Source organism: Nicotiana sylvestris, chromosome 11, assembly GCF_000393655.2.
Source record: "Nicotiana sylvestris chromosome 11, ASM39365v2, whole genome shotgun sequence".
Classification (NCBI taxonomy): domain Eukaryota; kingdom Viridiplantae; phylum Streptophyta; class Magnoliopsida; order Solanales; family Solanaceae; genus Nicotiana; species Nicotiana sylvestris.
The window spans coordinates 17,623,382-17,640,029 of record NC_091067.1 but is presented as its reverse complement, the minus strand read 5'-3'; the positions used below and the strand labels follow the sequence as shown (position 1 = coordinate 17,640,029).

Sequence of the window (16,648 nt, the reverse complement as noted above, 5' to 3'; positions counted from 1 at the left end):
ACTTTGCTGAAGTTATTTAGTTCATTTGTAAAAATATCAGCACTAAATAAGCTGAAGTTTTTTTTGTCCTGGATAAGGTTTTTTCAAAAACAACAGAAGATGCTGAAGTTATTTAGTTCATTTGTAAAAACTTCAGCATTAAAATAGCTGAAGTTTTTTTTGTCCTAGATTCATTAGTTTTGTCATAAAGCTTTTTCAAAAACTTCAGCAGAAGATGCTGAAGTTATTTAATTCATTTGTAAAAACTTCAGCACTATACAAGCTGAAGTTTTTGAAAAAGCTTTCTAACATACTAGATAAATAATCACCTTATTCTTTCATAGTGTATTACTACTACAAAATAATCAGATTGCCAACAATATCTAAATCATAAATTTTGGAAACAATAAACGTGAAAAGAACAGAATTACGTGGAAATATTCACAAATTATTGTCTACTAACTTATGTAATTATTTATAATTTGTTTTTAGATAATCTGATAAACATACTTATGACAATCATCCCATGAACTGAAGTCTCATAGCAGCACCAACAACAGCAAAAGAAAGAAGAAGAAAACGAAGGAGGAGAAAGGGGACTGAAGTTGTTTAAAAAGTTGGTACAAGTTAAAACTTTAAAAAAAAAAGTGTATAGCTTAAATGAGGGCGACTAAATAGGGCGCCCCGTGCAATTTTTACTTTTATATTAAGGGAGAAAACACACACATTTAATTAATTAAAGCCTTGAAGGTTGAATGTACTTCGTCTTATATCACAATGACCAAAATTATCATTTACCAATAATTAAGGGGATCAAATGTGCTATCAACTGAATGTTCAAAAGAAAAAAGAATATGGGAATATTCCAAAAACTGAAGCGGACCATTCAAATTTGTGCTAATTATTCATCTAACGAGCACCTTCCACGTGGCAGTGAAAAGTTCCCACAAATTAGATTTCCTCATTAAATTGGGGCCTCTAATTATTAACTCCGTGGCAATTCCAAGTCCTCATTCCTAGAACATAGAAATTTTTTTGAAATAAAATAACGTGGAAAAAATTAAATAAAGACAAAAACAGTAACCCCCCAAAAAAGTAGAAGTAAAATCACCAATTTAAAAAGAAATTGAAAAAACCCCTCTTTCTGATTGATCTATATAAAAATTGCTGAGTATAGGAGCATTAGTGCAATAATTGTTTTTTTCATATTCAAGAAAAATCAAAGAATTCTTGAAAAACCCCAACAATGGCTAAATTCACAGTTAGAGCAGAAAACAATAACTTATTTAATTTTCCCAACTTTGTAAACCATAAAGTTTCAATCTTTAACACTTTGAGACCTCAAAGATTGAATCTTTTAGCCCAAAACCATAGTTTGAAGTTCAGAGTTTCTTGCAGCATAATAGAGAGAGAAAAGGAAAAAGCTTTAGAAAGGCAGAGAATACTTGAGGGGTTGAAAGTGAATGGTGAGTTGAGCAAGAAGGGGGAATTGATCTCAACTTCTGGAAATGAATTGGGAGCTGAAAATGAGGATAAGGAAGTTGGTTTTGAGTGGAGTTGGCCACCTTGGAAGAATTTGCCTCAAAGATATAAGCTCATTGGAACTACTTCTCTTGCCTTTGTTATCTGTAATATGGATAAGGTAATTGAATTCTTTTCATATAGTAACATATTGTGATGTTTTCAGTTCAAGAATTGCATTATTTGATCTTTTCTGAAAACTGATTGTGCGTTTCAGCTCCTAATTTTTGTTGTTGATAGTGAAGGGGGCTTGAAGGAACAGTAAATGTCTCCTTGTGACTAAGGGTTTGAGTCGTGGAAGCAATCACTAATGCTTGTATTAGGATAGGTTGTATACGCCATCAAAGGGGTACGGCCCTTCACCGAACCCTTCATGAATGCGGGATGCCTTATGCATCGGATTGCCCTTTTTTTGGATAGTATCATTGTCTTGAGCTCATAATTGATGGATTGATGGTTTTGTTGATAAGTTGACTTTATAATTTGGTCTTGCTAAGAGCTTTCTGTTCTTGGTGTGATTGTTAAGTTAATTGTCATTTAGTTTAATGTTAAGAACACTGCTACTATTAGTAGTCCAATCGGCTTTTAATGTTGTTTGGATGATTACTTGAGAAAGGAAACTTTTGCTAAATTGAATTATAAGACGTTCTTGCGAATAGCTTACATATGGGAGTGCATGGATTTTGTGTCTCTAATGAGACCCATGTTTCGGTATAACCAGAGATGTGGCAGCATTGGTGGAGCCAGAATTTTCACTAAGGAGAGTCAAAATATAAGAATTAAACACACGAAGAAGCCAAGGGGATTCAACATATAGTACATATGCATAAGAAAAAGTTTACCTAACTATACAGTATAATTTTCACGTGAAAGTTGGTTAAAGATGGCTCCGCCTCTGTGTGGCAGTCAAGGGCATGGTAGCTCGAGTTCTAGTGCAACTTTGAAGTATGATGATATATACAAGTGGAACATCAAATGGTCTGGTCTTTGGCCTAAGGTCTCACAAAGTTAGTAAGTTTCCTAGGGATGTAAGTACAAAATAGGATAATTCCCCTAGATGGTGACTTTACCCTTTTTCCTTTGCACACTTCGTGGCCGAATGCATTTCTTCGACCTCTCAATGGTGGCGGAATGAAGTGTAAGATGTATCTTGCTAATGTGATAACGTTGATTCCAACGTGCATTAGCAAATGCAAATGAGAGGATTCGAGATGAGAAATGCTCCTTTTTTGGTGCTCTTGTCTACTATTGGCACTGGTTAGCACTTTCCTTGCAGCTGGAGTTAAGTATAACAGAAGCGAAAAAGAAATTGTTTCGGTTCGCTCATGGAGCAGTGTCGAATGTGATCATGCGAAATGGCTTAACAAGCATAAATCTTTTTGTTTCTTTTGGAGTTTTCTGCCTTTTCAGTTAATTAAAATTTGATAATTTCATTTCTTTTACTGAATAGGTCAATTTGAGCATTGCCATTATTCCAATGTCGCATCAATTCGGTTGGAATTCATCAGTAGCTGGATTGGTCCAGTCATCTTTCTTTTGGGGTTATGCATTAAGTCAATTGCCAGGTGGATGGCTTTCGAAGATATTTGGTGGGAGGTAAGTTTTTGGATGGTCAAGTTTCTGTTGTTGTGCAATAGATGAGAATCTTCTAGTCTCTGATTGTTGGCTAGAAGCAAACCAACTTTACTGTATATGTCCTTTTACAATTGGTGCTATAGTTAACAGACTTACTATATTTCTAAGCTACCAACTTTACAAAAGATCTTCCCAAACGACGGGGGAGATAGCATGCCATGTTGATCATTTCATCATTCATCATGCTTATTGGATTTTTCTTTTGTTTGCAGTAAAGTTCTTGAAGTTGGAGTCTTAGTCTGGTCTCTGGCAACAATGTTAGTTCCCTATCTTGCAGGGTTTATGCCTGCACTCATCTTTTCAAGGATCTTGGTAATTTGGTCTTGACTTTTCTAGGATATTTACAAAAACACTGATTTTTATCTACGTTAACAAAAGAAGGATTATTGGTCTTTGGCCTTGCTTTATGTGTTTCGGAAACTTACCTCATTCTCAAAAGATGTGGATATTACTCATGTATTGTTCTTCCTAGACTTATTCTATATCTATTGATTTCCCAAGTATAGGTTGGGATAGGAGAAGGAGTTTCACCATCAGCTGCCACTGACCTGATTGCCAGGTATGTTCGAACTGATAAGTACTTAAACATGAATCTGGACAATGGTTCATTATCTTAACCTTGCTTTTGCATGCGTTGAATCACCCCTTTACAATGGAAATAATGGTTCATCTTTCTGCTAATGCTTCTAAAGTTTATGTTCCTTGCTGTATAATGTATAAAATGTTACGTATTGTGCTTCTCAACTGGACTTTGATATTGAACTGGAATGATGACAAGCTTGCATGTCAGCTGGTTTAGCTAGTTCGGATAGCTGAGAGAATGTTGCTTCAATGTTACTCTATTTTCGTACAATGCTCTATATTACATATTATAGGATACTTAGAATTTGAAGAGAATTTTGAGATACAAACTATAGCTAGCGTTTCTGATGATACAAAGTCTTAAAAGGCCATACCGATTGAAGTTATCTCTACGAGGCCTCTGAAAAATCCACATCTGTGTTGGAATCTAGAATACTTATCCAATTATGTTGTTAAAATCGTCTTTAAGGTTGAAATATATCATATACTTTAGACCTATACAAGGCCTCTGAAAAGTCCACGTCAATACTTATCGAATCATGTTGTTAGCATGCCTTTGCGTGCAAAATTTAATATTTTTGTGTATATTTCATTTACCATGTTTGTTTTGTCTCTGCATATTATGTACAGGACAATACCGTTAGAAGAACGCTCTCGAGCAGTATCATTTGTTTTTGGTGGTTTGAGTTTTGGAAGTGTTACCGGGTATTTTTCATCTTTAACTTAATTATCAGTCATATACCAGTATATTGGAATATCTCATATACATTTCTATCTTATCAAATGATTATGTGGTTTTGAGGAAGATAAAAGTTGGAATTTCAAATGCAGACTTAGTTTCTAGACTTTTAGTTCGTTGGACATATACCAAACTGTTGATGTGATATCAAACCAGGATATCTTTGACACTAGCATAATATCATACCGAGTTATCTTTGACATTAGCATTCAGCAGAAGAAATTATACTTCATTTATGACAAGGACTGTACAGCACTTCTGACCCCTATCTAGGCATCTTGGTTTTACTCTTTATGGTCATAGTAACTGCAGAAAGTGCAAAATGTATCAGGAAAAGGTGTTAGAGAAAATTCCTGATCAGCGCTTTCGATTCTGAAGTTCTGTAATATAACCTGCACGATTTCTTACAAATTGTTCGTAGAAATTCAAAATCATGTTGCGTCTAATCCATTTTTTGTTTCTTTTTTAGATTCTCCTAGGCATGGCTAAAGTTCTTTTATTAATGTGGTTTGGTGATCATCTAAAATTTTCTGAATTTGCAGACTTCTGTTGGCTCCTCCACTGATCCAGAACTACGGGTGGGAGTCTGTATTTTACTTGTTTGGCTTTCTAGGCATAGGTTGGTAAGTTGGCCTCCTCCTTTCTCCTTCCCCAACAAAAAAAAAGGAAAAAAGAAAAGAAAAGTAGATCGCTCTACTGCCCCTAAATCCTTTCAACCAATTTTACGTGCCACCTATTTGTTGTTGTCATCCCCGCTTACAGAATGTTGCTATTCTTTAGGCTGTTCTTAGCTGAAGCTTTTCTTTCCTCTTTATGTCAATCCAATCTCCACAGATTTTGAAGTAATTTTCCTTCCCTTTGGTATGCTTTGATTTATTTTGATCATATCTGGTCTTGTTCCACCTTTCCAGTCATTCTAGATAAAATTTTCAAATGTAGGATTTTCCGTTACTTAAATCGTCTATCTCCATCACTTGTAGTTATTTATCATTTCAATGAATGATTGCTTACAAGAATACCAGCTACAGTACCTATTATCCAAAGAGGAATCCTTCCCGTAGTATTGGCCATTTACCCCACTTCCCTCCGGATTTCGTCAAGTGGTCATTGGTTTCAGTTTTTCATTTTGAGAAGAAATTACTCTTTGAGTTGCATTATCCCTAGCTTAGTTATTTACCAATAAAGCACATATTAACCAATTCTAAGCTGATGTGCTTATCTCTGCATATTTCAGGTTTTTAGGATTTCAATTGGTTAAAGAAGATCGGCCCTGGTTTTCCACAGAATCCATGTCTTGTGAGTAGAGTTTCTTGTTTCCACCGCCTTCTCAAAATTGTGGTAAAATCTGGTCTAGTCGAGTACTAACAATATCAACTTTAATTTTATCTGCTTTTGTATTGCTTTGTACTGCATTTCTGATTGGGCAAGCAATATTTTGATGTTTGCAGGGCCGCCGTCTTTTTCTAGAAATAAATCAATGGGTTCATCATTGGGAGAGTTGAGCGCCTCTCTAAAGGTATGTGTACAGAAAATCAGTTGGAGAACAAGTCTAAAACAGTTGATTGGATATCTTTTGGTTGTCTACATACAATTTAAAGATAAGTTAAACTAAATGTAACATTAAGTAGAATTGCAATAATCATTATAAAATTAACTTCTGGAGTCTCCTCAAGCTATGTTGGGTGCTATTTTTTCCCGTGTTTTATGGTGTAGTAGTCAGGCTCCAACTTCTTGCAAAGACTTCATTTAATCCACAAAAAAAAATCTTACTTTGGTTAACGACATTAACATTGAAGCTTATACCAATTGATCCTTAATTGTAGGATGTACCGTGGAAGGCATTTTTCAAAAGCAAAGCTGTGTGGGCGATGATATATGCACATTTTTGTGGGAGTTGGGGCCATTATACTTGCTTATCTTGGCTTCCTACCTATTTCAGGTAACTATTTGCCATGATTGAGCTTAGTTTTTTTTTTTTTTTAATAACCGTGGTGTCTGAGTCAGCTCGCGCGCATCTCGACTATTTTCACGGGAACCTACTACCTCCCACAAACAACAGGTACTAGGTAACTCTATCTGCAAAGGCTTGGTCAAATAGGAAGAAATCACCTAGTGTTTTTGCTTCTGTTGGGACTTGAACCTGAAACCTCATTATTCTCAAGCCACTTCATTGACTATTAGGCCATACCCTTGGGTGCTGCTTGAGCTTAGTACTAAGAGCTTTTCTTTGTAATGTTTCATTTTTCTTGTTTGTGACGCTAGTGCCATGGTTCATAAATGACAAATATTTTGAATATGTGGTCATATTGAATGAAATTGTAAAAGGCAAGGTACGACGATTAAAACTGTGTAAAAGATGCTTTAAATTGGATGTCTGCAGATGGCAGTTCAATTTTTCTGGCCTATCAGCTTCTAAGTCCAATAAAAGTTCACTACTTAGAAAGCTTATAAAAAACAAAGCTGAAACAGAAAAACTGAGAGAAGGAAATAAACCTTGACTCTATACTACATGGTGCGATTTGACCAAGAACTTAAATAACCAGGAATTTATTTATATTAAAATTTCGCGCGAAAAACAACAGAAAAGGGATAAATAATTTTGGTCCAAAGAAAATATATATCAATCAAATCCAAATACGAAGCCAAAGACGGCGCGATGCTTGCTCTCTTCTCAACTCTTTAAGAGCTAGAAGAAGTGCTTCTATATATGGGCACAACAATCTTCCTCTTCCTATCCACTGACGGACAAAGTTCCTTTGTAAAAAATAACCAATTTAAAATTTCATTCCCCTCTATTTCTTTTCCCTCCATTTCCCTCACACTTCAACTACAACCCAACATGGTAAAGTACCCAAAGGATTCAACCTTTTTTCCTTTTAAGATGTTTTCTCCGGTCTTATCAAGGTTGATGATAACCAAGTTATAATAACTATGATGATAACCAAACTTCCTTAAGAGTATAGAGTTAAAATATTAGCAGGAAAAGGAATTCAACTACTTATAACAAATTATTTTATTTTTTGTAAGTTTATATTCAATATATTTGTTGTTTGAGTAGAGAAGAAAAAGTTATATACTAAAGTGGAATTTTGAACTGCTATATATTGGAGAAAATAGGAATAAATGCTATTTGTAAGAGAAAGCGCTTCTTACGTGTTTTTCTAAATGTTTGATTTGCATCCCTGCAGTGAGGAGCTGAACCTTAATCTGACAGAAGCAGCATGGGTAAGTCTACTGTATCTTTGCTTCCCATCTCTAGTTGCTTTCCTAATATTCATGTGTCAATATCTAGAGAGAATATGTTGCACCCATCCCTTAATTGTTCAAGACTTTCACAAATATAATATTGTGATACATCATTTTTCATTCACGCCTCAGCATGCCTCAGCATTGAAATCCAAATTTCTGCAGTCACTTATTGCATATACCCCTGAATTTTCTAGATATGTTATTCATGTGAGTAATTAAGAGGAGATATCTTTTTAAGTGAGACAATGAAAGAACAAACTATCTGCAGCTCGGGCACATTACCAGTTGAAGTACTTTACTATAAACTACAAAATAACCTACATTTGTGGAGGAAATCCTGCTTCCAAAAAGGATTGAACCTAAGACTTTAAGGGACCTCAACTATTTACTTGAGCTAGGCCTTCTTAAGGGGCAGTCCGGTGCACAAAGCATCCCGCATTCATGCAGGGTTCGAGGAAGGGCTGCATCTCTAAGGGGTGTGATGTAGACGGTCTAACGTAATGCAAGCATTAGTTTTTAGGCCTTCTTGATTTGACAATATCAACAAGTTTGAGTCTGTGAGCCACCCTTTTAAGGCCCTCTAAAGTTGCAGTTGTTTTTTGTATAACTAATCTCCGTTCTTCATCACCAAAAGTTGAAATTTAAATGTGCATTTTTATGGTGAATATTATGCATGATCACAAAGGGAAAAACTGTATCAATCTTTTCTTCCCGGAATATAATTAATTAGTGAGACTGGAGACGAGTTAAAGTTTCTCTAATGTCCCTTCACTAGTAACATGCACACAACAGTTACATTTTATAAGCCTATTTCCCTTCTGACTATGTATTGTCTAGGGTCACTTTGGATACTTTCTTCCTCTAAAAATGGCAGCCCGGTGCACTAAGCTCCCGCTACCGCTATGCGCGGGGTCCGGGAAGGGTCGGACCACAAGGATCTATTGTACGCAGTTTTATCCTGCATTTCTGCAAGAGGTTGTTTCCACGGCTAGAACCCATAACACCTGGATACTTTCTTCCTCTGAAGTAGTTAAATCAATAAGAATTGTTGAAGTTCCTTTTTTAAGAAAATTTAACATGAAATAATTATCTTATGTAATTTCCTACAGTCATTACCATTTAGTTCTAGTAATTTACTGCCAACTCTGATGGTAAGCAACCTCTGATGGACAAGAGGGGTTGCTCTGATGGTAAGCAACCTCCACTTCCAACCAAGAGGTTGTGAGTTCGAGTCACCCCAAGAGCAAGGTGGGGAGTTCTTGGAGGGAAGGATGCCGAGGGTTTATTTGGAAACAGCCTCTCTACCCCAGGGTAGGTGTAAGGTCTGCGTACACACTACCCTCCCCAGACCCCACTAGTGTGATTATAATGGGTGGTGGTTGTTGTTGTTGTTGTAATTTACTGCCAACTCTAATCAATGTTCGACTTGAGTTATCAAGTAAGACTGCTTACGCAACTAAGGAATATCCTCACAATTGTTTAACTTATATTTCAGGTCTCAGTTTTCCCTCCATTAGCTTCAATTTTTGTTACAAGCATTGCATCACAATTTGCTGATAGCTTGATTTCCAAAGGGGTTGATACATCAGTGGTACTTAGACTTTTCCTTATTTTCTCTATTCCCGGAATGTTATTTTTATGGTCTAACCCCTAGTTTTTCACGTCTCTTTATATGATGAGAACTGGAGAACTTCATATTTGGACTATATCATCTATATTTTTTTTCTTTAACCCTTTGAACAAGAGTAAATAATGCTCAATTCTATATCTACAAGTAATGCTTGAAAAAAATGTGGGATTTTCTTGATTGTATCGAAGCAAGCTATGTTATTGGAAGTCACACTCTTTATGTTGATCTTGATTGGTGTTCCACTAATTATATTTTTGTAGTTTTTCCAATTTTTTATTTATTGGAAGCTGCATGCCTTAGGATGACGACGATTTTGTTCTTAATGCTAGTAGAACGGATAGCACTCATGAAGAAGCTTCAAATGGTTTTTATTGGTAGAATTTAAGATTCTCAATCACTTAAAGTTATTGTGGATAACATGGTGCTCAAATGGAAAAAGAACTTTCAAAGCAAAAGAAAATTTGATAGATAATTTATAAACTGATTTTTTTGATTAATGTCTTTGCAAGTTAATATTTCTCATCATTTCGGAGAAACTTATAAGTGATGATCTATGTTTTGATATCTTGCTGTGTAACTGGGGTGAGATAAGCACAGAATCTGGTTCCTGGTAATAAGTGTTAAATTCCCCCAACATGCTCAGTGTAATATTTTATATATACTTTTTAAAGCATATCTTTGATTTTCCCTCCCCCAACCTCCTGCTTATCGTTCCCTATAACCTTTTTTCTAATCAATGCTTCATCGGTCGCTTTATCTCATAATTTGTGTATATACCAATAATGCAACAAAGATTGAAGCAACTTGACGAGGTGGATACTTACCCTTTGTAACTCATCTGAACTAACAGGTGAGAAAAATTTGTCAAACAATTGCTTTTTTATCCCCGGCGACCTGTATGATTCTTTCTTCCTTGGACTTTGGTTTGCCTCCTTGGGAAGTAGTAACAATCCTCACTGGTGGTTTAGCTCTCTCAAGTTTTGCCTTATCAGGTACTCCAGTAAATTGCTTTTGGTTTCAAGAATTCTGAACTTGGGATGTAAATTCTAATAAAGATGCACTTCTTCCTCATCTGCTGGTACAATTGATCTTGTCAAATTTTTCATTGTTGCAGGCCTATATTGCACCCATCAAGACATTTCACCCGAATATGCAAGCATTCTTCTGGTATGTTTAGCATCAGGGCTGCATTTGTTTTATACATGTGCATGTTTTTTGATGCAAGATAATTATCTCTTTTTCTTCTTCCTCCTCTTCTTCTTTCTCACCTTTCTGAGCCGAGGGTCTATTGGAAACAACATCTCTACCTTCACTAGGTAGGCATAAGGCCTGGATACACATTACCCTCCCAGGCCCCACACGGGTAGTTGGATGTCCGAAGAAGTTCATATAATGGTCTTATACCTGTCCGAAGAAGATTAGTTGGATGTCATCTTTCAAATTCAAGTCCAGATATTCTTTTTGTTTCCCACTTTGATAAACTGTATATGCAGGGTATTACCAACACCGTGGGGGCAGTTCCCGGAATTGTAGGCGTCGCTCTCACTGGTTTTCTTCTTGATTCAACTCACTCGTGGAGCGTAAGCTATCTTACATTCCCCAAGAACACCCTAAAACCTTAATAAGCCTCATCCGTTTGAAGATCAGTTCATAAATTTTACAACTTATTTTGTGCAGATTTCTTTGTTTGCACCATCAATTTTCTTCTACCTCACTGGAACAGTTGTGTGGCTGGCATTTGCAAGCAGTAAGCCGCAGACCTTCTCGGAGGGTGATTGACCTCATTATTCAGCTCGGGTTGATCAGCAAACATACATAAATACTACTAACAGCTCAGCACGAAACATATTGTCTACTAATCCATTTTTTTTTGTATGTATAAAGTATATTAATCATGAATTGTAGGGATTTTGCAACTTTAGTGAAGAGTACCCTCATTTTTCAGATTGTAGTTACATAAAGTGCTCAGCAGATGTATAATGAACATCTTTAATAGTTATGGTTTACTCCAAATACTCATCAGCAGCTTTCCAGGGTACTTTTTGCATTACTTCCCCTTCAACTATTGTATCTTCTTGAAATTATAGCAGATTAGTAGCAAGCTGAGGAAATGCCAGATCTATTCTAGGATTTAAAAAGGAATGTACTAATTGTTTTTCCTCCAAAGGTTAATCCTATAAAGTAGTTCAGCATTTGTGTTCACATTGTATTTATTGCATCTTTTTTTGTTACTCCCTCTGTCTCAAATTATCTGTTGTGTTTCTCTTCTCACTATTTAGAAATCTTGGAATTACCGATCAAAAATTTGTGACCAAAGTTGGTTGGTCAAAAAAAGCGACTAACGTTGGTCGCTAATGTGGAGAAAATTATTAAATAATTATTTTAAATAATTTACCGACCAAGGTTGGTCGCTTTTTGGTCGGTAAAGTGGTCAACATGTTGACCGGGCTGGTCAGACTTGCTTAGTCAAAGAAATATTGAAATTAGCGACCAACTTTAGTCGTTAATGTGGGACCCAGTTATAACGTTTTAATAATTATATTATTATTTAAAATATTTTATAAAATATAAATAAATATTATTTAAAATTGGCGACCAAAGTTGGTCGGTTATGAAAGAGGAAGCAAGTAGCGACCAACTTTGGTCGCTAATTTGGAACCCAGTTAAAACGTTTAATAATTATATTATTATTTATAATATTTTATAAAATATAAATAAATCTTATTTAAAATTAGCGACCAACTTTGGACGCTAATTTTTAATTCTGGATAATTAGCGACCAAAGTTGGTCTCTTTTCAGGTTAACATTGGTCAAAATTAAAAATCACTTTTATATTTACTATCTAAATAATATAAATGTAATCCGTTAATACTTTTGTAATACAAGGGATGAATACACTAAAATATACTCTAACATGCTATATATGTAGTTAAAGTAGTACAACGAAGCGTGTTATATATATATAAATATATAAGAGGTATATTTATATAGGTCAAGACATTTTGTTTTTAATATTCAACGATGCATCTGAGTAGGTTATAAGTCGATGAATCAACTTACACAGATATATTTGATGAAAAATATATTGAGGCTGAGAAAGAAGTTGAGACAGCCCAGGAACCTGTAGTTGAGGTGGTGTCTAACAAAGAGAATGCCCAAATCATTGGGAAGAAGAGACCTCTAACACCATTCCGATAGAGGCTGACCAAGTACCAGAAAGAGGAACAATACAAGAAATTCTTGGAGATGCTGAAACAAATCCAGGTAAATATTCTATTGATTGATGCTTTGAAGGAGATGCCTGGTTATGCAAAAATGATGAAGGACTTGATGTCCCGAAAATTCGATTTCCAAGACTTGGCCACAGTGATTCTAACTCAGACCTGCAGTGCTGTGGTGACTAGACCAGTTGCTGAGAAGTTGTCTGACCTAGGGAGTTTCACAATTCCCTGCACCATTGGTAACTTTGCTTTTGCCAAGGCACTTTGTGATCACTTTGTGCTTTGGGGGCTAGCATAAATCTTATGCCCCTTGCGATCTATAAGAGGCTGGGGATTAGAAGAGCTAGACCACGTCTATCTTATTGCAGCTGGCTGATAGAATCATGAAAAGACCCTCTGGTATCTTGGATGATGTGTTGATTCAGGTAGGGAAATTTGTGTTCCCTGCAGATTTTGTGATTCTAGATTGCAAGGTGGATGAAGAAATTCCCATAATTTTGGGAAGGCCGTTCTTGGCCACAGGGAGAGCTCTCATTGATTGTGAAACTGAGGAGCTCAAGATGAGGTTGAACGATGATGAGATTACATTCAATGTGCAAAAATCTATGAGGCGACCAAGTGAATTCGCCAATTGTTCTATTATTGATATCGTGGATGTAATCGTAGAAGCAGATGATGAGATGTTGACTATTGAGGACCCTCTTGCTGCTTGTCTTGTAAACTTAGATGAGGTGAATGGAGAAGAATTAGCAGAATGGGTGCTAGCTTTAGAGGGCAGAGAGTTTTGGGATAGAACACTTGAATTCGAGCCCCTACATTTAGAAAACAGAGAAACTACTCCAGCCAAACCATCCATAGGAGAACCACCAAAGCTGGAGTTGAAGCCACTGCCCGCCCATCTCAGGTATGAGTTCCTAGGAACCAACTCCACATTACCTGTTATTATCTCATCTAATTTGTTAGATATGCAGGCACAACAACTTTTGCAGGTACTCAAGGAGTGCAAGACTGTCATTGGGTGGACCATGACAGACATTAAGGGGATCAGCCCGACATATTGTATGCATAAATTTCTGCTGGAAGAGGGGCACAAACATTCCAGAGAGCACCAAAGAAGGTTGAACCCCAACATGAAGGAAGTGGTGAAGAAAGAGGTGATTAAGTGGTTGGATGCGGGAATCATTTTTCCCATCTCTGACAGCAACTGGGTTAGCCCGGTGCAATGTGTTCCTAAGAAGGGTGGTATGACGGTGGTCAAAAATGATAACAATGAGCTGATCTTTACAAGAACCGTCACATGTTGGAGAATTTGTATGGGCTACAGGAAATTAAATCTGGCCACCCGGAAAGACCACTTCCCACTTCCCTTCATTGATCAGATGCTTGACAGATTGGCAGGGAGGTCCCACTTGTGTTTTCTGGATGGGTACTCAGGGTACAATCAAATCTCCATTGCACTAGAGGAGAGAGAGAAGACATCCTTCACATGCCCATATGAAATTTATGCTTTTCGGAGGATGCTTTTTGGCCTATGCAATGCACCCGCCACATTCCAAAGGTGCATGATGTCCATATTCACTGACATGGTCGAAGACATAATGGAGGTGTTCATGGATGATTTCTCAGTGGTGGGAAACTTATTCGACGAGTGCCTTATAAATCTGACCTTGAGTGTTGAAAAGATGTATTGATACTAACCTGGTACTTAATTGGGAGAAGTGCCATTTCATGGTATAAGAGGGCATAGTCATGGGACACTGGGTATCAAGCAAGGGAATCGAGGTAGATCGTGCTAAAGTTGACGTGATAGCAAATCTGCCACCCCCCACTTCAGTCAAGGTAATCAGGAGCTTCCTCGGGCATGCCGGTTTCTACCGGAGATTCATAAAAGACTTCTCAAAAATTGCCAACCCTCTCTATAAGTTGTTAGAAAAATATCACCCTTTTTTTTCCTGTTGTATTGCAGGATAGCATTCGAGGAGTTGAAAAAGAGGCTAGTCACAACACCCATCATTATTGCCCCGGACTGGGAGCAACTATTCGAACTCATATGTGACGCCAGTGACTATGAAGTGGGGCCAGTGCTGGGACAACGGAAAGACAAGATAATGCACCCAATCTACTATGCCAGTAGAACATTGAGTGGAGCCTAGCTGAACTACATTGTTACTGAAAAGGAGATGCTGGCTGTGGTGTTTGCATTCGACAAGTTCAGATCATACCTGATTGGCTTTAAGGAAATTATATATACTGATCATGCAACTCTCAGGTACTTGATTGAGAAGAATGAGTCCAAACTGCGCCTGATTCATTGGGTGCTGTTACTACAAGAGTTCGACCTGGAGATTCATGACCGTAAGGGCATAGAAAATCAAGTCGCTGATCATCTATCACGACTTAAAGGAGCTGAAAACTCAGTTGAGGTAGAGGACATTCTGGAAACCTTTCCAGACGAGTAGCTATTCGCTACAAGCCTTAAGGAAGTGCCATGGTATGCAGACTTTGCAAATTACATGGCAAGCGGTATAGTTCCCTATGACCTTTCCTCTATGCAAAAGAAATGTTTTTATCGTGACTGCCGTATGTATTACTGGGATGAACCTTATCTGTTTCGAATATATGTTGACAATATGATCCGAAGGTGTGTCCCCGAGATAGAACAATCTTCTATTTTGCAGGCATGTCACGCATCGGTGTATGGCGGGCATTTTGGAGGAGTCAGGACGGCAACAAAAGTACTAGAAGCCGGGTTCTACTGGCCAACAGTGTTTAAGGATGCACATCAATGAGTGAAGGGCTGTAATGAATGTCAGCGAACCAGGAATATTTTCCGTCGCCATGAGATGCCCATGAACCCAATTCAAGAGGTTGAAGTGTTCGATGTCTAGGGGATAGACTTCATGGGCCCCTTCGTCAGCTCCTTTGGCAATAAGTACATACTTGTTGCTGTAGATTACGTGTCTAAATGGGTGGAAGCTGCAGCACTTCCCACCAATGATGCAAGAGTGGTGGTGGGGGTTTTTGAAAAAGAATATATTCACCAGTTTCGGAACCCCGAGAGCTATTATCAATGACGGAGGCACTCACTTCTGCAATCGAGCCTTCGAGAAATTGCTAGCAAAGTACGATGTGCGCCACAAGGTGGCAACACCATATCATCCTCAAACCAGTGGATAGGCCGAATTGTCTAATAGAGAGATAAATAGTGTGCTAACCAAGACTGTGAATGCCACAAGAACTGATTGGGTGAAAAAGCTAGATGATGCACTCCAGGCCTACAGAACTGCTTTCAAAACAACAATTGGTATGTCACCATGCAAGTTGGTGTTCGGAAAGGCCTGTCACTCGCCAATGGAACTAGAACATAGAGCTTGGTGAGCAATGAAACAGCTAAATCTGGACATGGAATCTACGGGAACAAATAGAGTCACAGAATTGCATGAGCTCGATGAGTTCCGATATCTTGCTTTCGAGAGCACGAGGTTATACAAGGAGAGAATGAAGCGGTTGCACGACAAGAACATTATTGGGAGAAATTTCAATCCCGGAGACATGGTGTTGCTTTATAACTCAAGATTAAGGCTATTTCCGGTTAAACTCAAGTCACGATGGTCTGGACCATTTCGAATGGTTGAAGTATTCCCTTCAGGTGCCGTAGAGATTGTCTCAGAGAAAGACTCTCATACATTTAGAGTCAATGGTCAAAGATTGAAACCATATGTAGGCATGGATGAACCAAAGGAAGTGTCAGTGATCCATCTGACTAAACCTCAGAGGTCGAGCGAGCCTTAAATGCACTTATCTGCGTCGTGTCGCGATGTTAAATCAGGCGCTGCATGGGAGGCAACCCATTGATTTGTTGTAACTGTTGTGCCACGACATTAGCTAAGGCGCTAGTTGGGAGGCAACCCAATGATAGTGAGTAGTTGTTACTTTTGATTTTGGTAAGTACTAACCAATGCCGGTAAGCTTGGGCAAGTGATAAGTCCATCGGACGCGAAAAAAACAGGTGAAAAAATGCAAAATATTTGTGCCCAGGAGTGCGCCCGCGCTACCCACCACACTACAGGCCGCGTATATGGGCAAACATT

At 37.7% G+C, this 16,648-nt stretch overlaps 2 protein-coding genes across 2 annotated transcripts; both read left to right on the top strand.

Moving 5' to 3' along the window:
- The first annotated feature begins 1,142 nt into the window (after positions 1-1,142).
- Positions 1,143-11,354, top strand: LOC104244160 (probable anion transporter 6, chloroplastic). Its single transcript, XM_009799507.2, has 15 exons — positions 1,143-1,621; positions 2,951-3,096; positions 3,348-3,447; positions 3,642-3,694; positions 4,348-4,422; positions 4,999-5,079; positions 5,691-5,752; positions 5,905-5,972; positions 6,280-6,395; positions 7,645-7,681; positions 9,201-9,296; positions 10,186-10,327; positions 10,450-10,502; positions 10,829-10,915; positions 11,013-11,354. The coding sequence occupies exons 1-15, from the start codon at positions 1,226-1,228 to the stop codon at positions 11,112-11,114; spliced, it is 1,614 nt and encodes a 537-aa protein (XP_009797809.1). The 5' UTR covers positions 1,143-1,225; the 3' UTR covers positions 11,115-11,354.
- Positions 11,355-15,938: 4,584 nt separating this feature from the next.
- On the top strand, positions 15,939-16,349 carry LOC138880776 (uncharacterized). Its single transcript, XM_070160952.1, has one exon. The coding sequence runs from the start codon at positions 15,939-15,941 to the stop codon at positions 16,347-16,349; it is 411 nt and encodes a 136-aa protein (XP_070017053.1).
- The last annotated feature ends 299 nt before the right edge of the window (positions 16,350-16,648 follow it).